General features: G+C 51.6%; 2 protein-coding genes across 8 annotated transcripts in view; both read left to right on the forward strand.

The window, feature by feature from the left end:
- The window catches only part of UBE2D2 (ubiquitin conjugating enzyme E2 D2), a 54,225-nt gene extending 50,926 nt beyond the window's left edge, over positions 1-3,299 (forward strand). For all 4 annotated transcript variants that reach the window (XM_026017307.2, XM_072749696.1, XM_026017317.2 and 1 more), the window contains one exon: positions 1,617-3,299. In XM_026017307.2, the coding sequence (XP_025873092.1) occupies positions 1,617-1,662 (46 nt within the window). In that variant the 3' untranslated portion in view covers positions 1,663-3,299. The remainder of the gene's footprint in view (positions 1-1,616) is intronic.
- A 16,380-nt stretch (positions 3,300-19,679) lies between these two features.
- CXXC5 (CXXC finger protein 5) overlaps positions 19,680-26,139 on the forward strand; it is a 39,147-nt gene continuing 32,687 nt past the window's right edge. The window contains exon 1 of one of the 4 annotated variants that reach the window (XM_072749770.1): positions 19,680-22,828. The gene's annotated coding sequence lies outside the window, so the exon portion shown is untranslated. Of the gene's footprint in view, positions 22,829-23,275; positions 23,416-23,552; positions 23,695-23,737; positions 23,857-26,139 lie in introns of those variants that run through there. The other 3 variants (XM_072749769.1, XM_072749767.1, XM_072749768.1) reach the window with 3 other exon arrangements.

Genomic DNA, 26,139 nt, shown 5'->3' on the forward strand with positions numbered 1-26,139 from the left:
TGTACTATGAATTATTTTTTTAAAGAATTTATTTATTTATTCATGAGAGACACAGAGAGAGATAGGCAGACAGAGAAGCAGCCTCCCCTCAGGGAGCCTGATGTGGGACTTGATCCCTGAACCCCAGGATCACACCCCGAGCCGAAAGCAGAGCTCAACCGCTGAGCCATTCAGGTGTCCCTATACTATGAATTATTGAAGAGTGGTCAGGATATCAAAAAAAATAATAACTGAAAGTGTTCTGATTTTTTTATTTTGTGTTTTATTCAGTAAAACTATAGGAGGAAATAGGTGGGAGAAAGTAGATAATTTTCTAAAGTTAAAATATAAACGACTAAGAATTATTTGAATGCTGTTAGAGAGGCTTATAGATAGTATATTTTTATTTTTTATTATTTTTACTTTTTTAAGTTCTTATTTTTGTAAGTAGTTTCTACACCCAACATGGGGCTTGAACTCACAACCCTGATATCAAGAGTCACCTGCTCTGCCAACTGAGTCAGCCGGATGCCCTACACTAGTAAATTTTTTGATGAGAGAACCATTTTGTCCAATATCTAGGTGAGCATGAATGCCTCCCTAAAGGCATTTCCCAGTCATTATAGTGGTAACGTTCACTAAAATTTTCTCCATCCCTTATTTTTATTTTTATTTTTTTAAGTTTTTTTTTTTTTTTTTTTTTTTTAAGATTTTATTTATTCACTAGAGACACACAGAGAGAGGCAGAGACATAAGCAGAGGGAGAAGCAGGCTCCCTGCAGGGAGCCCAATGTGGGACTCAGTCCCAGAACTCCAGGAACACGCCAAAGGCAGATTCTCAACCTCTGAGCCACCCAGGCATCCCTCTGCATCCCTTTTTAAACAGAGAATTATAAAATCTTTTGCTCTGCTTATTTTATTACTAGAATGTTATTCTGAAACAATAAACCCATTCATTAAGCAACTAAATTGTTAAGTTCTGCCAGGACTAATTTTATTGATACAAAGGAAAGTATTATATCATTTTAATCAAGAACCACATAATGTAGAATTATATAGTTTTAAGAACTCCAAAGAGATGAATCAGTGACTGAAGATCTTTCTTAGAAATAGGTCAATCAAATATAGAATAAATGCTAAGATTTCATCCGAATCCTCCACTAGGTAGTATTTATGGGACATTGTTTCAGGTTTTACAGCCTTTTCCCACCATCACTGAATAAATGCTCTTTAGAAATTTAGAATATGAAAAAAAAAAAAAAAAATTTAGAATATGTGCTACTGAAGCGAGCATGTCATTAGAAATTTAGAAAGAGGAGTGCCTGGGTGGCCCAGTAGTTAAGCGTCTCACTCTTGATTTTGGCTCGGGTCATGGTCTCAGGGTTGTGTGATCAAGCCCTGCTTCAGACTCCACCCTCAGTGCAAAGTCTGCTTGTCCCTCTCCCTCTGCTCCTCCCCCTGAGAATGTTCTCTCTCTCTCTCAAATAAGTAAATGAATGAATAAACAAAAAGGATTTGCTAGAATAGTACTAGTTATTTCCCTCAAGTTACTAGATGGGATAATGAATGAAATCTGTTGCTGTCTGTCTGACTGACTCCTCACCTGTGTTAAGCCAAGCTTCTCTTTGTGTGTACAGGTACAACAGAATAGCTCGGGAATGGACTCAGAAGTATGCGATGTAATTAAAGAAATTATTGGATAACCTCTACAAATAAAGATAGGGGAACTCTGAAAGAGAAAGTCCTTTTGATTTCCATTTGACTGCTTTCTATGAGCCCACGCCTCATCTTCCCCTGTGCACATGTTTACCTGATACAGCAGTGCTGCGTGTTGTACATACTGGGAACAACAAACTAGAAATACTGTACTTCTGTACCAACATTGCCTCCTAGCAGAGAAGTGTGTGTGTGACAAGCCAGTTCTCCAAGCATAACCTAGGTGTGAGACTAAAAGTTTTCCTTATTGACTTAAATTTGGATAATGGCAAGGTGAGGGGTGGTAGGTATGTTGTATGCTTGGATGGGGAAGAAAAGCTCCACTGACCTGTAGGAGATTGTTTTTAAGTGGAATTCTTTTAAACTCAGAACAGTTATGAAAAGCAAGGTGAAGAACATGAAGCTGTTTCTGTATTCATTTTATTCCGAAGAACCTACGTCTTAGGTGAAAGTTATGACCAACCAGATTAAACTCTACCCACATCCTGTATTTTAAGGTCTAAGTTTAACTGGTCAACATTTAAAATGGATTGGAGCTATTAGTACATAAAGTGTGATGGGCTTTGGTCCCACATCTTTTGCATCTACCCACCCTTCAACCTTTGTCCTTCAGCCCCCTTCTCTCTTCCACATTCTTTGGTTTGTATGTGGTTTCTCAGTTAATATATAGCTAATAGCTCTTATTTTTCTTATGTTTTTAACTGCTTAGGTCTATCTGGATGTAAGGGTGAAAATTCATTTGATGGAAATACTTGTGTATATTTAAAGACCCAATTGCTCCTCTGGAGCTTGTACGTTCAAGAATGATTAATCTGTGTAATAAACTGATTACTACAGTCATTACATATAATTTCGTGTGAATAGGCTTTTTGATTTTTAGAACTTTGTCTAGCAGAGATTAGTGGTGGGTTTTCCCCACCCCTAATGTTTTAATGAAAATGTTTTCATTTTTCCTGGTTGCATTTCAAAATCATGAAACAATTCCAGTTTACATAGTCAAAAGGATATCTTGAAAGTAATTTTACTGAACAAGATAAGGGCATAAGCTGAAAAGCAGTTCCATGAAACTTATGTGTGCAGTATTCCAGGAACATGACTGTTAAACTAAATAAGAAATCTGCTTTATTAATGAAACTAAGCTGCATTTCACCAAAACCTTGTGACATTCCCTTGGTACATAGGATAAAACAAAGGCATTGCTATTTGGTAAGTTAAGCTTCTGTGATTGTGATTGTAAAAGAGCACCATTGACCGAACCTGGGAAACAGCACAATCTTGTATTGGAGAGTCTACATAATTACTTTGCACTGACATTGAAGGATGTTCATCCAATTTTACATTGTACTGTATGTGGCTTTTTGAAGTCTTCCCTCGACTCTAGTAAATTGTAGTTTGAAACTTGTAAACAACTGTGTTTGCCAGAAACATCGTTCGTGTGAACTAGGCAAGTTACCTTTTCCCCTTCCTTCTCCTAATCTAATTGTAAACCAGGCCACCCTGAAGGCCATGGCTGATGCTCTCTAGCCATCAGGTTCTTTCAAATGCATCTTTACACTCTTGCACAAAAATTGAGGAATAAATGTCCACTGCTTTTGGTTTTAAAACTTGTTTAACTTGTCTTATCTCTCAGTGTCATTATCCCTCCATCTCGGAACTAAAGTGTGCAATAATCTGAAACTCTTAAACTGCTGCTTCCCTGTTGGCTACTTGCTGGCATTTCTGGCATTCTTGACCTTGCAAAGAAAGTTTGACTGTTAACAGGTGTGGGGAAAGGAGTTAGAATTGAGCTCTAACCTAAAATTGTTTGACCTATATTCTCAGTGTCATGGGCAGGTAGGAATTCATCAGTTTTAGACTTGCTATTAACTAGACTGGGGACTATAGGTCATAGTTGCACAGATCCTGAAAGCCCATTCTTTGTCATCTTAGAGAGCAGCCAGCTCATTACCATTGACTAGGTCATAATGTAGATACTTACACAGGAGTGCTCTTAAGTATTTATAAGTGCTAAATAAAAGCCATCATACTGGCTTGTAGGTGCCAAATGAAAGCGTTTGAATGGTCATGAACATTAGGCCCTTGAATGCAATTTGGTTTTGCTTATTTGGATAGAAAGCGTATTTGGTCCCGTCTGCATGCATATAGCCTTGCCCAGAACAAAGCCTCAGTGAGGGAGGCCACATTCCCCACTCATGAAGAAAAGTGTGTTAGCCCAGGGTGGTTCTCATCTGGGGTCACATTGCTTTTTACAGGAATGTCTGGCTTTATCACATGTGAAAGTTTATTTACAGTAACCTTGATTGATGATCTTGATGAGGCAGCAGTTACTAGATGTATCAATATTGGAATATCAAGTGTATGAATTCCCTTTGCTTCTTAATTCTTAACATGGAGTGCTTGGACAAGTTAGAGTTGCAGCATCACTTTTGGTTTCATGATTTCAGATACTTGCATGCTCTGTTATTGGCCAGTGGTCAAAGGCATCATTGTCCTGCTGGTTTCTACACTTTGGATAGCACAGAGACTCAGAAGGAGGGTTCTTGGGTTAGGGAATGACAGGAAGGTCTATAGAGAGAAGGACATGGTGTGGTCAGAGTGAGGGTCCGTGTTCTCTGCACCAACCTAGCAATAGAGGCATTCCTTTCCCACTTCCATTGTCTATAATACTTCACTTTTTGAGTCATTCCTCTTTGCCTCAACAGGTTATTTTGAGCCCTAGGTAGAAAAATGAATTCTTTTCAAATTCAGTTGGAATGCCTGTAATCTGTCCCTTGTCTGCAATTAAGGTGAAACTGGCTTTTGTCTCAGATGGCTGTATGATACCCCCAATACCCAGTGGTTGTAACAGAAGAACTTTAGTTGCTGGGTCTTCTGAATCATGACCATATCTTTCCTTCCTTCTCAGGAATAAGCATCTTTATTACCCCACAGAAAATTGTCAAGTATTAAGGACCCATATCCTTTTAATTCTCTTTGTGAGAGACTTTTTTTCAAGTGATGGGCTATTTTGATGGGTGTGAGATTATACAAGGGAGAGCAGATTTTTTTTTTTTTAATTTATTTATTTATGATAGTCACAGAGAGAGAGAGAGAGAGGCAGAGACACAGGCGGAGGGAGAAGCAGGCTCCATGCACCGGGAGCCCGATGTGGGATTCGATCCCGGGTCTCCAGGATCGCGCCCTGGGCCAAAGGCAGGCGCCAAACCGCTGCGCCACCCAGGGATCCCGTGAGAGCAGATTTTTAATAGAAAATAACTAACTGAAAGGGGACACCTGGGTGGCTTAGCAGTTGAGCATCTGCCTTCAGCTTAGGGTGTGATCCCCCAGTCCTGAGATTGAGTCCCGCATTGGACTCCCTGCATGGAGCCTGCTTCTCCCTCTGCCTCTGTCTCTGCCTGCTTCTCTCTGTGTGTCTCCCATGAATAAATCTTTAAAAAAAATAAATAAATAACTGAAGGTAGCAAACTTCCCAAATACACATTCATATATGTCCAAGAAGAGAAAAATAAATTTCCTTTGAGGTGCTTCTGGAGCCCTTTCCTATTTAATTTTTCCTTATGTTGTGTACATACTTAGGTGAAAGTGGCTTTGAGTTCTCTCTACCCCACAAAACCTGCCTTAAAAGCCCCAGCTGCTAAATAGTTGGTATTCAGGCTCCTCTGAATGTTTCTAGGCGAATTCCTGGGATGGGCTAGTTCCTGGGACTGGCTGTGGTATCGCTTTGTCATATTTAATATTCATGAAACAAATACATTCCTCCATTGTTGCCATATTTTACCTTAGTTGATATGACTGAAAACTCAAAGGTTGGGCTGTCTAAAGCCATTAAGTCCTTGGGCTTCAGTGGCTTTATATATAATATGATCACCAACCAGCTTTTGGCCTTTCTCAGTGACTGCTCCTGGGCTGGTTGAATCAGGTAGACAGTTTTTAGTGACAAGTAGTCACTTTGCATCTTTTGAGTTATTTGTGGAGCTGCATCTGATCAGAGACCAAGTATAATCTGCCTCTTAACACATGTAGAACTGTATGAATATCTTAGCACGAAGACAGCCATTTTATAGTTTTTAATTGAGTGGAATTTATTTGTTTTTATCCTCCTGTGTAAGTTGTTATTGGTAGAATGGCCTTTTCCAGGGCTGGGGCTCCTAAGTGCCCAGACTAAGCTGCCAGTTACTGCTGTCCAGGGAAGAGTAGCGCCAGCCTTGATGAATCTGCTGTGCTCCTTCTCGGGCTTCTAAGGATATTAGGGAAAATAGCTACCGTTTTCTCAGGCATCTCTCCCCTTGCTTTGAGCTACTTGTCCTCCTATTTGAACGTCTTTCTAAGTACTTAGAAATCTTGACGCTTAAAAGATATTCCCCTGACCTAAATTGTAGGGCCCCTAGTGAAAGAGTGACTAGGGAGGGTTTAGTGTTCCTAACCATACTACCTACAATCAACTACTCCCCCAAATTGTGCTTTCTCAGCTTTTAAGTTTTCCATAGGAAGGGAGATCAACTTTGGAAGCTCCAAAGCTCCTTCTTGGGCCCCCTCACTTGGAGGTTTCCAGAAACAGCTCACAAATACAATCTGAAGTTTGGGCTTCCAAATTAGCACCATCTCATGGGTTCGAAAGATGTGTCATGCTTACGGTAGTTAGCAAAAGCTAGGCTACCTACTTGACTGCAGGGGTATCTGGAGCTTCCCCCAGCTAATTAAGGAACAATACTGGTTAAGTCCTTCTGGGCAGTGTCCCCAGTCAGCATTGCTGCCATCTTTGAAAGGTGTGGGCTGCTTGTAGGATGTTGGAGTAAGTTACGGGGACCTGGCCTTGTTTCAGAGGGCAGCCAGGATTTCCAGTCACCTGTTGCACTATGACAGAGGGGACCAAGGCTTCCTCAGACCAGCCAGAGAAATGGGGCTTTTTCTATGCTAAGAGGACCAGACCATCTCATCCTGGTCCTCTTTTGGAAGAAACAAGAGAGCTTAAGAGAAGGGGGGTGAAGAGAGGTTCTGGTGCATTATAACAGGTTATGGGGCAGGTACTTTTTCCATGAGGGTGGGTTCAACCTCTAAGTGGGATATAAAGGGCACTTCCTCCTGAAGGTTAGGGTGTAAATTTTGTGGAGGTAGGGGTAGGGGGAAGGATTCCTTTGTGATTTCTCCTCTGACACACTGTCCCTGCTTATCCTGCCCCCTGCCACCCTCTAACTGTAGGTGACAGATGGGTTTAAGTTTCTGTACCCACAGATGGAGGAAGTGTCTAAAGTGCATTTGCTTGGGTAGGGAGTGAGCTGGTCTCTGAGTGGATGCTAGTGCCTGAGTGGCCAGCAGAGGGCAGTGGTGACCCATGGCTGTAACAACCGAGAGGTGGGTGGTCAGTAAATCTGTTTGGACAGAACCTGAGAGGGGCTTTTGTTGGGGTGGGAAGGCCTCTCTGGGCTTGGCTTTGTTCACACTTTATGCAGAACTGGATGGGCCAGTGCCTAGCTCAGTCAGGCTCATCAGAGCCTTATCACAGGGAGCAGGGCCCAAGGCCTGCCAGAAGTATTGAGCACCCCTCTATCCTTCCCATTGGTACAATAGCCATATCCCTGGCTTGTGGACAGGTTAGTAGGGTACATGCCATGGCCTTTGCCCACCTGGCTATAGGTTGCAGGGAAGCAAAGGCATGTCCATCACTTCATATGAATAAGGAGATCTGATATTTTTTTGGCAGCTTTCTTCCTGGTGCTTGCTGCTGCCTTTCCCCAGAGGCAGGCAGTCCCTGTCACCCCGGCCAACCAGCCCAGTCTCATTTCCCTGCCCACCTACTCTGGGCAACTGGGACATTTTCTTTTCATACCCCAAGGAATAGAGGCCTGGAGACAGAAGGAACAGAGCTGGGGGCTGGTGAGGCTGGTGATAGGGCTCTTGTCTTCCCTTGTCCTCTTTATCCTTTTTAATCTCTCTTGTGTTTGGGGGCTCCAGGCTCCCCAGCCTTCCATCCCAACAGCTGTGAGCCTCCAGGGCCACTACCCAGAAGCCAGCTGCCTCTTCTTGGGGAATTCTTTGAAATTCCAGTCTTGGCCATCTGGATATGCAAATATCTCCAGAATTGCTGAACCTCCAAGTGGCTACACCCCAGGCAGAGTTGTGAGAATTGACCACCACTATCCCCAGATGGGGGAAATTGCCTAGGGGTTGTTGGTGTCTGGAACCCAGGTTTTCACCTACTGAGAGACCCACTGTAAAAGTACGGAAGAGAGGAGTCTTGAGGGCTTCCCAGGTCCTGGTCTAGTTCCTAACTAGATTTTGTAAGGGATTTTGCATTAAGAGGAGTTGGGAGACCCCTGGGGGCCCTTTCTGAAAAGTGAGGCTCTGGGCCTGAGAATGTCCCCAGAATAAGGACTAAAGCCTTGGGTCTAGCCTGGCCAGAGGTGTGGGGGCTACCTGCAGGGAAAGCTCCTGATATCCTACTAGGCCAGACCAAGGCAATAGGCAACCCAGAGTAGGGCCAGCAGCCTGGCCCCCAGAATGCCTCGCTATCCCTCAGGCCTCCCCCTGGGGCTGGTTATCTGGCTGCAGCAGGAGGAATGTGTGCTTTGAGTGGGGAAGGCGGGGGCTCAGGGTCAGGGCGGAAACCTGGGAATGTGGACTCCCTGCCTGCCCCTGTCCCTGTTGGAGGGAGGGAGCCAATGGAGAATGTGGCTGACAGGCCCCAGGCGTGGGAGAGTGTAGATCTGCGTGTGTGTGTGTGTGTGTGTGTGTGTGTGTGTGTGTGTGTGAGAGAGAGAGAGAGAATATGTGCAGGAGGGGGCTGCCTGTGTGTGTATGAACTGAGAGAATTGTGAGCATGGACATTCCTTAGTGTTTATACATATGGGTGCGAACCTAAGCTGTGTTTGAATCACAGGCCATGACTTTTAAGTTGTATATTCTTGGGCAACTAATTTTTCTCTCCTTTGCTTGGTTTTCTCTTCTAAAATATGGGCATTTGGCCTCCAGCCTTAGGCAATGCTTGGTCAATAATGGCATTATCAGGTTGAAGGCTGTGGGTTTTGAGTACTTATGGGTTCTCAAGGAGGTATGCATGGACAGTTGGACATATATCCTGGATTCCTATACAAGCCAGAAGTCTTTCCCTCTTTGAGCAAGACCTGCTCCTGGGACACCCAGGGACTTGGGGCGGGCTGTGTGGGTCTCTTTGGGGCCCGATGCTCACACACCACTTAGCAAGGACTACAAAAGTGTACTAGTAAACAGAATGGGTAGACATTTATATGGACATGCCTGGCTAGCCTGTGTCTCTGCCCAGGGTTTGTCCCTCTACTTCTCTTGGGAAATGAAAAGGGACTCCAGCTACTCCTTCTGGTAAATAAAAGCCTAGAGAGGTGGGGGGAAGAGTTGACTCCAACCACCTGGGAATGGGAGGTTCCATGGAAGGAGACCAGATCTCTGCCAGCTGTTTCCCAGCCCTTGCCTGAAGGATGAGGGTAAGAGAGTGATTGTAGCATTGTACACAGCCGAGGATCCCTGCTTTCTCCCCCATCCTAGGTCAGAGGCTACATAGTAGTCCTGCAATTCCCTCCCTGAAGAGTGTGCATTGCACATACACACACAAGTGCATATATACATGTATATATGCTTGTACACACACAGGTTTTGGGGTCAGGGGGTTGTTGGAGTCTGCAGACAGAACTTGAGATCCTAGCACAGAGAGGTTGGGAAATTAGCCAAGGTCACACAGATGGCAAAACTAGGGAATGCTGGGAGTCTTTCTGGGTAGAACCTTTAGGGGGAGCTCCCTGGCTGCAAGGGATTCATTCTTGAAAGCCCCTGGGAGGGCCCAGACTTTCACTGGAGGAAGTGAGGGCTATAGCCCAGCTGGCCCTATACTGGAACCACAGGAGTGGCCTGTAAGGGCGTGTTGAAGGAATGACAGATCTTGGCCCTGCTCCCACACACATGCACTGCTGGGAATGGGGGTTGAAATTGCTGAGATCAGTGGCCAGCCCAGTTTCCTGCTTTGGATTTGGAATAGGGCTTTTCAGAGGGCTCTGGAACTGATGTCTCAGTTTCTGTATGGGGAAATGGAGGAATGGAGAAAGGAATTGATTAGGGATGATCCTCAAGGAGCTTCTGTAAGAGGTCTGGAACCCTAAGTAACTGAGTAGATCCCCACTTGGTGGGAGGTTCCTTATGTTCTACAACTTCGTGAGTGTGACAGGAAATGGGGCCAGTAGCTAGGCACTAGTTGAGTTGCACCTGGTGAGAGATTGGGAGTGGTTTTTCCACCAAAGCCCCAGAGTATATAGCAGGCATGGGCTCTGCAGTAGGGGAAGTGGTAATGTGTGGCCAGTTGTGACTGAGTGTAGCAGTGTTAGATGCATTTGTGACACTTGCGTGGTATTTCCCAGGTTTGTAAAATGGTAGAACTAGTTTGGCTGCTGGGGTGAATCGGGTTCCTGGAGAGGAATGGACCTATCAGGAGAGAGTGATACTATTAAGTAGTTACAGTCACTCTTTTGATAGGACTTACTAGTAACTATTAATGATCCTAAGACCCTCTCTGTTTTGAATGCTCACCCTGTGCCTGGACCTGTACTATGTGCTCACCTGGCAGTAGCTCATGTAGCTCTGTCTGTCAGAACCCTGTGAGTTAATGCTGTTTTGCCTGTGCCACTATATTTGTTTATTGTGCCACATTATATTCACATTTGGGGATGTGATATAGCTGCATCTGTCTTATTTGCTGAGGTGCCACTTGTGGTGCTATATGGCCTTGGCATGTACTTGGGCTCTTGATCCCGTTGTGTTGTGAATATGGGGCACAACTCTGTTATTGCATACAATGACACCCAATTTGACAATGTTCTCTGAGGTGGTGGTGAAGCCATATTATTAGGCTGTGTGACTTTTTTGCTTTGTTATGTGACTTTGTTGTGCAGCCAGAATATGTAACTCCCTAGTGTTGCGTGGTTTGAGACCAGCAAGTGGAATGTATGACTCATTTTGTGTCCTAGTGATATTGTGGGTGTCTAGTGTAGGGGCATAGGTTGTGATGGTGGGAGGGCCTGTTGAGGCAGGATGAACTGGTGGTACCATGATATGACGGACTCTACTGCTGTTATGTGTCTGTGGCACTCTTGTGGGTGTCTGTGCAAACCATTTATTTGACCCCGTTGTGTCGAGACCTGTGGCACACAAACTGTTGGTGGTGTGACTCCCTTGTAGTGAGTGTGCCTCTTCTTGGTGGCAGTGGCCCTAGTGATGTTTCGCTGTGTGGATCGTGTGTCCGTGTGACCCCTCTGCGCCGCCGCCCCCCTTGGCAGGTCTGTGTGCAGTCTGACCTCCACGCGGACGCCCCCACCTCCGCGGCCCCGCCGCCCCTCCCCCATGCCGTCCGCCCGCGCTGCTCGGCGATCGATCGCCATTGATTGTCCCTGACGAGCTGCTCCACTTTCCAGCCAATGTCAGGAGGGGGGATCTCCGCCGCCCTGGCGGTGTCATTTCCACACACTCCCTGGGCTGCAGCCAGCGCGGGCGCCGCCAAGAGCCGGCCTGGATCGCCTGGAGCGTGGACCGGACCGCCGCGCCTCGCCAAGACCCAGACGGGGCGGCCCGACGCCCCCCGCCCCTGAGCCTGCGGCCCTGCGCCGGGGTCTCCCATTCCCCAGGTGGGCGCACGTTGTCGCTGCGGGAGTTTGAGTTGAGCCTGAGGAAAAGGAGGGGGGCACAATTGGTGCATCGGGTGGGGGCGCGGCTGTTTCCTTCGGGGGCGGAGGTGCCAGCGGCCAACTTTGCCGGGGCCCAAACAGATGCTAATGATTTTCCGGGAGGCGCCGGTTATCTCTGGCCGCAGCCAGTCAGCCAGCCAGCGCTGCCCGGGCACATTCACTCTCCACCCTCAGTCTCACCCCCGAGAGACCCGCCAAATGACTGCCTGGCCCTCAGTGGACGCTGGGGTTCCCAGCCTTGCTGAGGGGCCCCCAGAACTCTGGCTGTGGGGTAATGTTTGCTCCCTGTCCACCCAGGATGTTACTGTATCTTATTCTGAACGCTTTCCCAAAGCCCCTTTTTAAGCAGAGAAAATGAGGCTTGGGAGAAACCCTGCCCAAGGTCACACGGAACCAGCAGCTGTTAGCTGAGTGGGTTACCCTCTCTTAGAGCCACCCCGTTGGGGACTCAACAGTCCCTCATTGCCCAGGGGCTGAGCCAGTTTCCAGGCTCCCCGGTGGAAGTGCTGACGTGGCTCTGGGCAGCTGTCTGGGGCCGGGAAGCGGGGCAGATGTCACAGAGCCCAGGGGAGGAGGCAGCTCCACGGGGAGGGCCAAGAGGGGGGAGGGCAGGCCGGGCCTCTAGCCTGGCCAGACACGCCTCCTCCCCCTAGGCCTGGCTGTCTGTCTGGGGCTGGGACACAGCCATGGGCCTGGCTGACCCGCCTCCTAGTCTAGCTCCAGGTCCTCTGTGTGGCTGCTGACAAGTGCTGCAACCTCTCTGGGCCTCTTCCTTTCCTGCCAGAGCATAATAGCACTTGCTTTCCATGGATGTGAACCTCATATGAAAGCAAAGGTGTACAAAGCCTCCATTCCAGTGCTGGGCACATTGTTGCTGCTCAATAAAAGCCAGCTATTATTATTGTTGTTGTCTTTGCAAGTCGGAATTCAGTGTGTCCAAAGGTAAAACTGAGTCCTAAGGGTGCTGGCTGGCATTTAGCCAGCCTCCTGCCTTGCTGCCCCTGGCCCTCTGCATTTGTCTTTTTTTTTTTTTCTTAAGATTTTATTTTATTTATTCATGAGAGGGAGCCAGACTTGGGGACTCGATCCCAGGTCTCCAGGACCACACCCTGGGCTGAAGGCAGTGCTAAACTGCTGAGCCACCTGGGCTGCCCAGCCCTCTGTATCTCTCATGCTTTGTTCCTTCTTACTGAAGTGTCAGCCCCCCTCAGCTCTGCCTGCTGCCAAGCTGCCCCCACTCCCTCTTGTTGGTGTGGTTCCCTCCTATCTGGCCGCCACATTGGGTCCCTTGAACAGCACAGCCCCCTGGGAACAGCAATCGATGGGGCGGAACAGCCTCCCTGACAGATGGACCCACGGAGGCTGGGCTGCTTTAGCAGAGCTCCCTAGGAAACCAGAGATAGGAGCTGAGCCACCATGGCTGCCTCCTAAATAGAAATGGAAGGGAGTGGGGAGGTGAGGAGAAGGAGGAGGCCAGAGCTTCCAACCAGCTCCAGACTGGGCCAGCCCTCTGGTAACGGGTTTTGAGGGGCAGGGATGGCCCTATGCTTTGTCACGGGCCAGAATCCTCTCAGGGAGAGGCCTCTGTAGAGCTTACCTGGTAGGTGAGATATATCTGAGTCCCCCTTGATGAGCAAGTGAAGAGTTTTTCCGGGCTCCCTATCATTAGCACTTTTTCTAACAAACACAAAGGGTGGTGGATAGATAGGTAGACAGGCAGGAGGCTTACCACCATTCTTCAGGCCACAAGGGGCATTTAAAGCCAGAATGGCGGGACACCTGGGTGGCTCAGCAGTTAAGCGTCTGCCTTCAGCCCAAGGCATAATCATAGAGTCCCCCATCGAGCTCCCTTCATGGAGCCTGCTTCTCTCTTTATATCTCTGCCTCTATCTCTGTGTATCTCCCATGAATAAATAAATAAAATCTTAAAAAATAAATAAATAAAGCCAGAATGACAGAAGTACCTTCTCTCCCTGTGGGGGTGGGAGGTGATAAGCCTTTGGCTCAGGGAGAGGTTGGGGTGTGTGTGTATGTGTGCAGAATGACTCCTGCCTCTTACCAGGCTCCCAGATTAGGTGGAAAGGTCCTTCCAGGGTTTCTCAGCTCAGCACTATTGCCATTTGGGGCCATTTAATTCTTTGTCCCATACATTGTCGGATGTTTAACAGCATCCCTGTTCTCTACCCAGTAGATGCTAGTAGCAGCAGTCGTGATAACCAGAACTGTCTCTGGGACATTGTCCTATGTCCCTGGGAGGCAGAATCAACCCTAGTGGAGAACCACTAATCTAACCTCCGGACCAGCCCCCTAGGTTGGAAGGGGTGGCCAAGACAAGACCCACAGGGATGCCAAAGATTCTCTGCAATAGTGGAAGGGGAGGTTTCCAAAATGACTTTGTCCCCAGCTGTCTCAGGCCTAGGAGGGTGGGAGACAACCCCCACCCCATGGCCCTAACTGCCAGGTTGGAGGGAACCATGCTTGCCTGAGATGGCAGGGCTGTTGGCGTCACTGCTCAGCTGCGCCAGGCTTCATGCCAACACCTCACTGCTGAGACTACAAGCATGGGGGTTGGGGAGCAGCCGCGGTCATGGGGGTACTCCGGCTGCCTGAGCTGCCTTCTGTCCAGTTTGAGATGAGGGGAGCCAGTATGGATGATCAGTCTCCTCCTTTCCCTTCCCTTGATATCCTGGTAATGTTTCTGCTGCCTCCCTCTCAGCTGCTGTTGGGCTGGGTGTGGGGCTGGCAGGCCTCCGGGGCAGTGGGGGCTACTGCTTGGCATAGGAGGATTGTGGACACAAGTCCAGTGGGCCCAGCCAGCTGACAGCTGGTCCACCTGAGTGCCGAGCTGGCCCCTCCAGGAAAGGGAGGGAGGAAGGCTCTGCGGACTGGCTAAATGGTGCCGGAGTCTCCCAATCCACAGGCCCTAGAGCCAGACAACTGGGGAGGGGGCTCCCTCTGGAGCTATCTTCTTCCTGCACAAGCAGGCAGGCAGGTTGGCAGACAGACAGGCATTGAGGTGAGGGAAAGTTCTCTGGTGCAGTCTCACTGCTACGAAGTTCCTACTTCTGTCTAACTTACTTCCTTTCCTTCTATAGCACCTGCCCTATCCTGGACTGCATACTCTGGCCCCAGCAGAATAAGAGCCCAGCATTTCGGGTTCTCTCACCAGAGTGTGCCCTTATTCTGGGGACGAGAACCCTTATCTGTGCAGGACATTTCAGTCAAAATACAAGTCAGTGGATCGTTGTGTGAGTAGATGAGGGTGCTGAAGTGGGCAGGGCAGAGAAGATGGAGAGAGCCATTGGTGCCAGTTGAGAAACCAAGGCCCACAGAAAGGAAGGTTTCCCCAAGGCACATTGATCCCAACAGCAGCCTAGAGGGTCCCAGAGTGGGGAGGGAGGAAGTGGCTGGGAGGTGGGCAGTGCCTTTGTAACCAGAGATGAGCTGGGCTGGCTGAGGTGGCAGCTTGGGGCTGGGGTTTAAAATAGCGCCTTGGCCTGGCCAGGATCGGGTTCGGGTCACACACGAGGCAGTGTGGCCACCACCATCCAGCTCGGGTTTCTTGCCATTCTTGATGATTTGATGGAGATCAGGATTATACAGGTATATGGGCCTAAGTAAAGGGGTCCAGGCACTGCCACTACAATCCTGTCCAGTCTGTGGCCTGTCTCCTTCCTCTTCCACATCCAACCCTATGGCACAGATCGTCCCAGCTGGATTCGGATGCCCTCTTTCCTCTTAAATAAATGGGAGGCCTGGGTGCCTGGGTGGTTCAGGCAGTTAAGTGCCTGCCTTCAGCTCAGGTCCTAGAGTCCTAGGATCGAGTCCCACGTCAGGCTCTCTGCTCAGCAAGGAGTCTGCTTCTCCCTCTCTCTCCCTCTTAGTAAATAAAATATTTAAAACAAACACCAACTGGGGACCAGGCCCTTGACAACAGCATGGAGATGAATAAAGCCTGACCCTGGGCCCCTGGAGTCCTGGCCCCCTGGGAAGGCACAGAATTGGGGGGGGTGTCAATTCAGTAGAGATCCTCCATGTTTCACTGATGGGATCTAGCCTCACCCTGAAAGTCCCAGGATAAGGAAAGCAAGGGGCAGAAAGATCCCCACAGGCTATAAGTGAGGAGGGTTAGACTTCAGATAAGCCTTCTACTGGAGAAATAGATGGATACAATGGGGAGGAGAAACCATCCTCTCAAAAGCTAATGATTATCCTTGAAAACTCCCAATGCCCCCGCATTCCCCACAGAGGAACCAAACAGAATGCCTTATCCCCTCCCTCAAGGCAGAGCTCTCTGACACTGGTCTGAGAGGGCATTCTGGTCCAAGCAGGGTATCTACTTCTTCAGGCTAACCTAAGAAATATGAAAGGGATCAGGAGATAGGAAGGGGGAGTCCCCTTTTTTAGTTTTTCAAAAGAAGGAGGTAATCTAGCCTGGCCACTCCACATAATGCTATTGGGAGCGGGGAAAGCTACTTCAAACGGTGAAAAGTACTATCCAACCAGAATCCTTTCTGCTCCACACTCTCCCTTGTGGGTCCCTGGGGGCTCTGGCAACCTCTGGGCAGTGGCCCCTGAAGCCTGGCAAGTAGAGTTTCTTCCCACTTTCCCTTCCTTCTGCAGCTGTGGGTTCGAGTGGGAGGAAGTGACACAGGAGGCCAAGTTAGCTCAGGGCCCAATCCCCTCTAACTGGAGCAGTGGCCAGCCCTCCTAATGGAGTTCACATATGTCTAAAAAAGTCTTGTATATCTTAATGATTTCTCAACAGCCCCTGATTGAAGCATGCCCAATTTAGCCATGCCATAAGTAACTTTTTATATTTCCTTGGGGAATCATTTCACTTATGAATCTTTTCTGAATCTGCAATCTCGATTAAAAGTTGATTTTATTTATTTATTTATTTATTTATTTATTTATTTATTTATTTATTGTCTCCATCTCCTAGGCTTCTGAGATGCCTCCCTCTCCCTCTCCAAAAGGGTGGTAGCACCATCAATCCTCCCTCATTAGCCTGTCTGAGGCAGGAGAATTCTTGGATGGTGGGGAGTGGGGGGTAAAAACAAACAGCCAAGTCTCCCCTGTGGTAGTACTTGGGGAGGAGGGGTATGTACTCTGATGGGCAGCTATAGGAGGGGCTCACAAACAGGTGATGGAGGACATTGCTGTCTCCTGCCCACAGACACTCCCCTACCTGCCCAAATCAGCACACACACATATCCCTGTTTCACTGGGGAGGACTGTCCAGCCCACTCTGCTATAAGATTGTCTCTTCAGTGATCCCTGGGTGGCGCAGCGGTTTAGCGCCTGCCTTTGGCCCAGGGCACGATCCTGGAGACCTGGATCGAATCCCACGTCGGGCTCCCGGTGCATGGAGCCTGCTTCTCCCTCTACCTGTGTCTCTGCCTCTCTCTCTCTCTCTCTCTGTGACTATCATAAATTTAAAAAAAAAAAAGAAAAATTAAAAAAAAAAAAAAAGATTGTCTCTTCACCTGTAGCTTAGGAGTTTGAGACAGAGAACCCTTCAAGGCTTCAGCTTGAGAGCACGGAGGTAGTTCAAATCCTGGCCCAAATTCTAGTACTGCTGCCGCAGCTTGGGTAAGTCACCTCTCAGACCCTCAGTTTCCTTATTTGCAAAATAGGAATGTGATTACTAAACAGATAACCAAGCACAATGCCTCCTGAAAGGTAGCCTTTACTATTTCCCTTGGGGGACTCCAGCTCCAGGAAGCAGGGTTGGCACAATGCTGAGGGTCCCATCCCAGGTCTGAACAATATCTAGTTCTTTTCCTCAGCCCATTCATTATCTAGTCCTGGGGACACTCCTTGAGGTGGAGTGGATGGGACTAGCATAATTACCTCCCTGAGGAGAATAAGGGTCTGGTGAGGTTGGGACTTGCCCAGGGGTTGCCCCTAAAGGCCTACCCAGAGCTTCTGACTCTCTTCCCTAAGAGGCAAAGGTCAGGGCTGCAGCAGGAAGGCTGGAGGGCAAACAATGGTGAGAAACTCTGAACTCTGAGAGAAGGGCCTCCTTGTAGACACCCTCCTTGACAACCCCCGACACCTCCAGCCTGACAGTTGGGGGAGGGACCTCCCCAGGTGCTGGGACCTCTGGCTCTGACCTCTAACCTCTGACTTCTGGCCTGGGGTAGGCAATCAAGAGCCAGAGTCACTACTGGGTGTGGGGCTGAGAGGACTGGCCGCAGTGGCTGTGGCTCTAGGAGTTAACGATTTACAAGGGGCCCCTTCCTGAGGCCTCCCTCCTCCCAGGCCCGGCAGGCAACCCGTGACTGTCCAGGCGGCTAGACACAGAACCAGTCCCGCCAGTTCAAAGAGGAGTTCATCCCAGGCCCACCCCCAGGCACTGCCTGAGCACCCCATTCTATGGAGTCTGAAGGCAACAACAGAGTAGAAGTTTGGTGGGTGGGGTCCTCTGCTCTGAGGCTAGGTCTTGTTTTCAAAAGTCCCAGTGTAAGGGGCATTTTATGACCTTGCTCTGCTTTTAGGGCCAGGTCTGGGAGCCCCACCCCTCCACCTCTAGCAGGGCTTCCCCATACCACCCCACTCTAGCCTGCAAGTCTTGGGTAGAGCATTTTCAGGCCAGGCTGGCTTCTGGATGCGTAGGCCACCCCTTCCTTTGGACTCGGTATAGGGCCTCCAGGTTTGGGACTCAGTGCTCTCGCCCTCCAACAAGGCCCCATTCAGTTACCTTCTGGCCCCACCCTTGTCCTGATGGGGTGGGGAGGGTGTGCAGAGCCATAGCTTTGGTCTCTGAGAGCTCACAGTCACACTCCCATGGTAGAGACAGTTGAACCACGACTGTGCCTAGAAAAGTCAAAGGCTACCCTCAGAGGGCCGATGTTCCCCCACACTGTTCCCATTCCCTTTCTTCTCTCCACACACAGGCTGAGCTCCCCATGCCTGGCAGAGAATGGGCCTGTGTCAGGTTGTCTGGCATGTGCATAGCATGTCTGCAAGTCTGTGGCAAGGGAAAATACAGAGTGTTAGTGTGTGTGTTGGCCTGGTCTCAGCTCCCTACCAACTTCATCCCAGAGTCATTTTGCTTTGTGACTGGAGTCATCCCCCCAGCTCCTCCCCTTCTTGTGTCAGCTGGGGTCACCAAACTGACCTCTCAGGGATAAGCAGGCCTTGGCCTCCTAACAGACCTGGCTTTTCTAAAATTTTTTAGTTTCACACCTCTCTTGTTCCTCCAAAGGATGTGGTAGAAGAACCAGAGGGCCAGTAGTCAGTAGATGAGGACCAAGACCCCAGAGGCCTGGGCCTATGTCAAAGCAGTTAAGCTTCTCTCTTCCCCTGCCCATGTCTGCACCCTCAGTACTGCCCTGGGATTTTGGTTAAGGTCAAAATCCAGTGTGACCCCACTGAAGATTACCCTGTACCCTGCCCTGAGATAGGGCTCCAAACACCCTTGCTCCCATCTTCTTTGATACAAGTGAAGGCAGCTGGGCTCAAAGAGGGATAGATATTCATCCAGGCTCCAGACTGGCCATCTTTACCAGAGACCCTAACTCCAACACCCTTCCCTGTACAGCCACTTCCCAGTCATCAGATGTTTAATCAATGACCATCATTAGTTGATAAATGACAGTCCTAGAAAAGGCAGATCCTTCAGACAAGGCATGGGTTTATTTTATTTTTATTTTTTTTTTTGAAGATTTATTTATTTATGATAGACATAGAGAGAGAGAGAGGCAGAGACACAGGAGGAGGGAGAAGTAGTCCCATGCCGGGAGCCTGACGTGGGACTTGATCCCGGGACTCCAGAATTGCACCCTGGGCCAAAGGCAGACGCTTAACCGCTGAGCCACCCAGGGATCCCCAAGGCATGGGTTTAAATCTAAGTTTTGCTACTTTGTAACCCCAAGCAAGTATCTGAGCCTGAGGATTAAGTAAGCATATACTAGGAAAGCAATGGGACACATAGGAAGCACTCTGAAAGATGTGGGTTACAACTGTTATTACTGGTACCTACTTAGGGCCAGGCTTTTTAGGCACAAGGCAAATAGGACATTCCCCCTTTCACTCAGAGTCTTCATGGGTGGTGGTAGTGAGAGGACAAGGGGATAGATGAGCAAATAAGAACTGTTTTTTTTTTTTTTTTAAGATTTTATTTATTTATTCATGAGAGACAGAGAGAGAGGCAGAGACACAGGCAGAGGGAGAAGCAGGCCCCATGCAGGGAGCCCGATGTGGGACTCAATCCCAGGTCTCCAGGATCACACCCGGGGCTGAAGGCGGTGCTAAACCACTGAGCCACCCGGGCTGCCCTAAGAACTGTTTCTGTGCAATGTGGTCACTGTGGCCATAGGAGGGGACAGTGAGGGGCTCCAAAGCCAGGCCACAGAGTACAGCTATTCTGCACATGCACTGCAGGAAAGGACCTGGCAGAGCTAGGTCTCTGAAGCACAGTCCATGACCTGCTACTAATGGGTGTACCTAATATGGGGCACCTCGCTGGTTGGGTCAAAAGAGCATGCTACTCTTGATTGCCAGGTTGTGAGTTCCAGCCCCGTGCTGGATGTAGAGATCATGAAAAAAAATAATAAACCGAAAAAAGGCTAGTGGTAGCCCTGTCAATACAGGCCAAACTGAGGCTGGGAATGGAAGTCAAAGAAGTAGAAGGTAACACGTGCTCTTGGTCTTCAGTGAGGAGTTCTACCGTTGCTGGGTGGTGTTGGTCAGCAGGGCCCAGGGTTTGCAGGCAGGAATAGGGCTGATTAGGGAAGTCAGGCTGGGATGGGGAAAGGGCTGGAGCAGAGCCTTATGGGTTCTGAGGATTCACTACTGGGAATGAATGATGCAGGTAATTCCCAGGGTAGATTAATATGTGAGAAGCTTTACTAGGAGGGCAAATCTCCTCAGGGGTTAGGAGAACAACTTCGGTGCCAGTCTCCTGTAAATTTCCTCATCTGACAAGTGGGGATGGTACTACTGCTGAGGCTGAGGTTAAGGATGAAATGACCTAATCTACGTTAGCTGTTTAGCCTGATGCCCTGCTCAGGGTAGGGCTTCATAAACACTAGGTATAGATATTATAACCGGGATCCAGGGGAGCAGAATCCAGGGTCCTGGACTGACACACTTCTACCCAGAATATAGGGAAGGTGGGTGCAGGGCGCCCCTCTCCCTGCCAAGGTGCTGGAGATTTAAGAAATCTCATAGCTGAATCTAAGCTGATTGGTCAAGTAATACTGTGAAACGTAGATATTCCTTTTTGGAGGCAATGAGAGGAAAAAATAGTGAACCGGAGTGGCTTTAGTTCTTGTGGAAAGGGTCTGGGGTGAGGATGATCTCCCCCAATGCCAGACCTCCCAGCAATCTTTCCTGGATGTCCCCACTTGTCTCATTTGTTATGGAGAGAGTTCTATGTGGATGGCTCTCGCACTGTGGTGTTTCCTATTCATGTTGTATTTGCCGTAGGGACAATTCTGCCCCTCTCCTTTCTGGTTCCTACCTGGGTTGAACAGGTGAGGGTCTCTCTGTAGTTAATTTCTACGAGAAGGGGAAGGCTCCAAGATCCAACCTCTAAACTGGGCCTGGCATATGCCTTGCCCAAGGTCACCACTGGGATCATCTGGTTCATCTCCATTGCAGCCTGCAGCCCCTTTCCCTCCTGGCTTGGGAGGTGGTGGTGGGGCGGGGGGATAGGGGGCTGCAGATGTCTAAAAAAAAAATCACCAAAAAGGGAGATAATTGATAGTAATTCCCTTTGGCAGAGCTACTACCCACTCTCCCCCATGAATCCCAGCATAAAGCTTTTTTTTTTTTTTTTTCCATAAAGCTTTTTTGGGGGTGTGTAAAACCTGATTCTGCACTGACCCTACACTCTAGAAGCCCTGCAGGATTGAGTTTCATTTCTTTGCTCCTTCTCCTCTGAGGCCTGCTGCTAACTCCTGGGGAATACGTCTCCCCTCACAATTAGTGCTCAGCTTCCCCAGAAAGGTAGTAGAGGTGAGCTAAGTACTTGGAAACCCTGGAGCCTCTAGACCTGGGACCCTGCCTTCTGTTTCCTTATATGGTCAATGCCCAATACAGTACCTGACACTCAGCATGGGGCCCAGAATGTCTTTCTTTAAGCAGTTTATGGGTGATAATCTGGAGGTGTTCAGTTGTCTTAAAACTGGGTTCCTATAGCAAGTGCCTTGGTTTTACTCACATGGTATGTTTATTTGGGGTGGCTTTGAGGAAGGATGCTGGAGAAAAAAGGAGAGAGGAGTGGAGAGGAGAAGACAGGAGGGGTTAAATACCTCCCTTTGGAGCCATTCTTGGCATTTAGTTAAGGGAGGACACTTCTGAGCATTTGTGGAAGCGAGGTGGTGTCCATGATGCCTGCAGAGAGGCCACTGCCTGTGGCTTGGAGGTCAGGATGAGTAGAGAAGCAACACATTTCAGATGAACTCTGCCCTTTGACACCTCCCTAACTCCCCCTGGCTAGTTCAAGGTCCCAAGACCACATTACATTAGAAGGCTTGGAGAATGGGCACCAGAGGCTGCTCCCAGAAGACCCAGGCCCCAAAGGCCCTCTCCAGCCTTTGAGACAGGCTGGCCGCACAGAGGAAGAGAGGAAACAGTGAGGTGGGAGCTGGTTTCAGTTCTCCCACCAAGGCTGTGCCTGTGGCTGGAGGCACCCAGTAGAGGCAGTTAACTCCCTGTTATCTGGGCCAGAATCAATTTGGGACTGTACATTTAACCCTAGACAGACTTCCCCCAGCCGCCCTGCTCCTTCCCCATTAGGGTCTCCAGTCTGTTTCTTCTGCCTGGAGGAAACATAAACCCACCCTACCGATTCCACAGAATCAGAGAAACTTCCCACTTTGGGATTATCTGCAGTTTGGGATTATATGAGCCCGGGGCTTGCTCTGTGGGTCCCTGAGGTGAAGAGAAAACATCTGCAGCTTTAGGATTAGCCCAAACTGGGCAGATGGAGGGGATAGTGAGTGAGGGCAAGGACATCCGGGCGCAAATCTGTACCCACTGGGCTTTTGTTCTCTTTCAATCAGTTTCTACTGAGTGCTGCTCTGTGCCAGGCACTGTTTCAGGCTCCGAGCCGAGTCTCTAGGCCACGGTCTCACGGAACTACAAGTGTAGTTGCCTTAGCCCCAAGAGTCAGGGCTTGGGCGGGTGCGGGCGTAGGAGACGAAATGTCCCGTCTCAGATCGGTTTTCTCATTTGTAAAATGGGGGCAGGTATCTCTGCCCCTTCTCTCCTGGAGCACTAGAGCCCACTGAGTCCCGGAAAGCGTTCGGGAAGGGTGGGGTCTTCGAACCGAGCGTCGCTCCAAGTGCCCCAGGCCAGGAGTTGCAGGTCCTTCGCGCACCTGAGCTGAGGGGCGCGGCCAAACCCTCCCTCCCGGTCCCTGTCGCTTCCGGCCCGCGGAAGGGAAGGGGCAGAGAGACGGCGGGTTTCGCCGTAAGGTAGGCTGCCAAGCCCACGCATCCCTCACAAAATGGGGAAGGTCCTCTTATTTTTTGCAAAGTTGCGGAGAAAAGAGATGAAGACGGGGCGCGCCGGGGGAGCTGAGCCCGGGCCGACCTGGTCGGAGCGCGGGGAGCTCGAGGAGCTCGAGGCGCAGCGGCTGCGGCTCCGGCCTCAGAGCCTGCGGCGTCCAAGTGGCCAGAGCAGCGCTGGGAGGGAGGCGGAGGGAGGAGGGAGGGGAGCCGAGCTGGGGGGGGAGGAGGGAGCGCGGAGTCCGGTCCGGGTTTTGCCGGCAGCCCCCGGGCAGCGTTCAGAGCTCCTGCCCGGGCGGGCGCGCGGCGGCGGCGGCGGCAGAGGCGGCGGAGCCTGAGCGGCGATGTAGAGGCGGCGGCGGTGGCGGCGGCAGAGGCGGTGGCGGCGAGAGCAGGCGCCCGAGCCGAGCGAGTGGAGCGGCCGAACCTTGCCCCCCGAAGCCGGGCCCCGCGTCCCAGCCCTGCCCAGCCCGCGCCCGGCCATGCGCGCCGCCTGCTGAGTCCGGACGCCTCACGCTGCGCTCTCCGCCCGCCGCGCCGCGCTTCGCTCGGGGGTGATTAGTTGCTTTTTGTTGTTTTTTAATTTGGGCCGCGGGGAGGGGGAGGAGGGGCAGGTGCTGCGGGCTCCCCCCCCTCCCCGCCTCGGGCCAGCCGCGGCGGCGTGACTCCGGCTCCGGACCCGGACCCGGGCAAGGCAGGCGGCGCGGCTGGAGCGGAGCGCACCGCGGCGGTGGTGCCCGGAGCGGAGCGCAGCTCCCCGCCCCACCCCTCCCCCTCGGCCTCGCGGCGGCGGCGGCGGCGGCCGCGGCGGCTCGGAGGACTCCTGAGAGCCGGTAGGTGTCGGGCCACGGCCCTCCCCCGACCCCCCCGAGGCCGGCCCCCTCCCCTTCCCCGCCTACCTCCCTCTCCTCCCCCGGGGCCCGGTGCGCGGCCGGGGCCGGAGTTCGCTGCAAGTCGGCGGAAAGTTTGGCGGCGCGGGCTCCCCCGAAGTTCAGGTGCGGAGAGCCGGGGACCGGGAAGGAGGGGTCCGCGTCTGGGAGGGGCGGGGGGCGCCCGCAGCCGGAGCCACGGAGCCCTGGACCCTGGGAGCCCCAGCGCCGGTGATGGCTCGGTGGCCGCTGCTGTCCCCAAGCCTCCCCAAGCCTCCCCAAGCCGCAGTCGGCTCGGTCGCAGATCACTGAGTACAGACAAAAAGAGGGGTTTTAGGGTCGGGGACTGCGGGTTGGGCCCGTGCGTGGGGGCCGAGGCTCTCCCTGCGGGGCTCCGTCCGCTCCCCGAGCACTCGAGCTCGAGGGCGCTGGGGCGGCGGGAGCCCGGGTCCTCACCTCCTGGTGCCGGGCGGGCGCTCGGCCCGCGGGGGCGGCTGGCTGGAGGTCTGCGGCGCGCACTCCCCGGCAGACCCCTCGCAGCCCGGGGTTTGGGGGCTACGGTGGCTGCTGCCCTGGCCCACGCGTGTCTGAGTCCTCCCCCACACGCACACTTGGAGGGGGCGGCGGCCGCTTCTACATTTCCCCTCCGGCTCCTCGCCTCCGCTGCCCGCGGGGTGCCTGGCGGGCTGATCAAGTTTGACCTTTTTTTTTTTTTTTTTTTTTTTTTCCGACAGAGTCTCCCCCCGCCACCACCTCCGCTCCCCGCGGCCTCCCTCTCCCGTCCTCCCCAGCCTCGGGGAGTCTTTCGGGCTGTCTTCCGAGCCCCGCGTGGCCGAGAGGCGTGCAAAGCCCGGGAGGGAGATGGGGGTGTCCCTCTGGCTGCCCAGTGTGGGAGGCGGGTGTCCCGGGCGCCTGCCTCGACGCGCTCCGGCCCCAAATTCACCCACGAAGTTCGGCCCCGAGCCTCCCTCCCCTTTGCTTCCCTAGAGCGAGGGGCTGACCCGCCGCGAGAAGAATGTGTTAATTTTCTTGCCGGGGGAAGTTGTCCTCTCCCGGAACGGGCCGCTTTCCGGCGGGGAGCGCGGGGTGCGCCTGGCTTTGTTTATTTGTAGGATCGACCGAAAGTGAGTGACCCCAGTTTTTAAATGGGGGGGGGTGCCTCTGGGACCTGTCAGAAGAGCTGAAGCGACCAATGAGGGAGCAAGACGGCTTTTCTTTTTTCTTTTTTCCCGCTCGGAGGGGGTGCGCGGAGTTGGGCCGGTGCCACGGGCTGCGAGGAGGCAGCCGCAGATTTGGGGCGGGGGCGCTCTGCAGAGACGCCCCGGGAGAGACCCACGCCTTCCTCCTCCTCCTGAGACGGGTCCGAAGGGCGGGCGGCCGCGCCTCGCGTGCCCCCGGACCCTGGGTGGTCTTCGAGTCGCACCTTCGCGTCGGGGGAGAGCGGAACCGGGATCCCGCTGGGCAGCCTCTTGACCTCGCCTTTCCCGGGCAGCGGGCAGCGGGCGCCGCTGGAGCCCCGGGTTTGCGGGCCCCCCCCCGCCCCACGCGCTGGCGCAGGAGGCGCTGGGCAGGGGGCTCGTGGGGCCGCCCGGCCCTCCCCGCCGGAGCCGCCCGGGGCGGCGGGCAAACAGAGTCCCTTTCAAGTTTTCCGCTGGGGCCGCCTGGCGGGGGCTGCGTGCGCGGGCGCTGCGGACTCGTCTGGAGCGCTGCTGTTTGAACGCCCGGCGCCACCTCAGCTGCCCGGCCCGCGGGGGCGGGGGTGTTCTTGCTTGCAACTAAGAGCATTTAAATTGGACGTTTTTTACGGGCCGTAGTGGCCTAAGCGTGACGCGGCCCTCCCGAAAGACCCCGAGTTCTGGGCCCCAGCAGCCGCAGGCAACCTAGGAACTGGTACCCGAAGCCGCCCCCCAAGCCCCTTTTTGAGAGCGATGCGGGGAGCTGAAGTCGGTGCTACCTACTACTGCGTAGTGTTGATTTAGCAGTTTCCCTGGATGAGACTCAAGCAAGAGCTGGGGGGGGCGGGGGGGCGGGGGTAGTGGCCCGCTCTGCAGCTGTCACCCCCCTCCCAGAACGGAAATCGTTCTCTCCTTGGGAAGGAGGGGGGGAGTGATTTTTGTCCTGGGAAGGAGTGGGAACAGCTGAGGAAAGGTTGGCCTCTTGAGTTCTGGGTCAGCCCTGGGGAGGTTGGTAGGAGCACCCCCACCTCATCTTGGCCTGAGTTGGGGCTCTCCCAGGGAAGCCCCTAGCCAGCCCTGTGGCTCCTGGTCCCAAGCCACCTCCCTTTTCAAGGTGGGGGCAGAAGAGAAAAAAAAAAAAAAAAAAAAAAAAAGGTGGGGGCAGAGGTTCCTCTGCTGAAGACAGACCCTTGTCTGGCTGTCCGTTGGTGCCTTATTTATGTGTGTATTTGGG

This window comes from Vulpes vulpes, chromosome 2 (assembly GCF_048418805.1).
Source record: "Vulpes vulpes isolate BD-2025 chromosome 2, VulVul3, whole genome shotgun sequence".
Taxonomy (NCBI): domain Eukaryota; kingdom Metazoa; phylum Chordata; class Mammalia; order Carnivora; family Canidae; genus Vulpes; species Vulpes vulpes.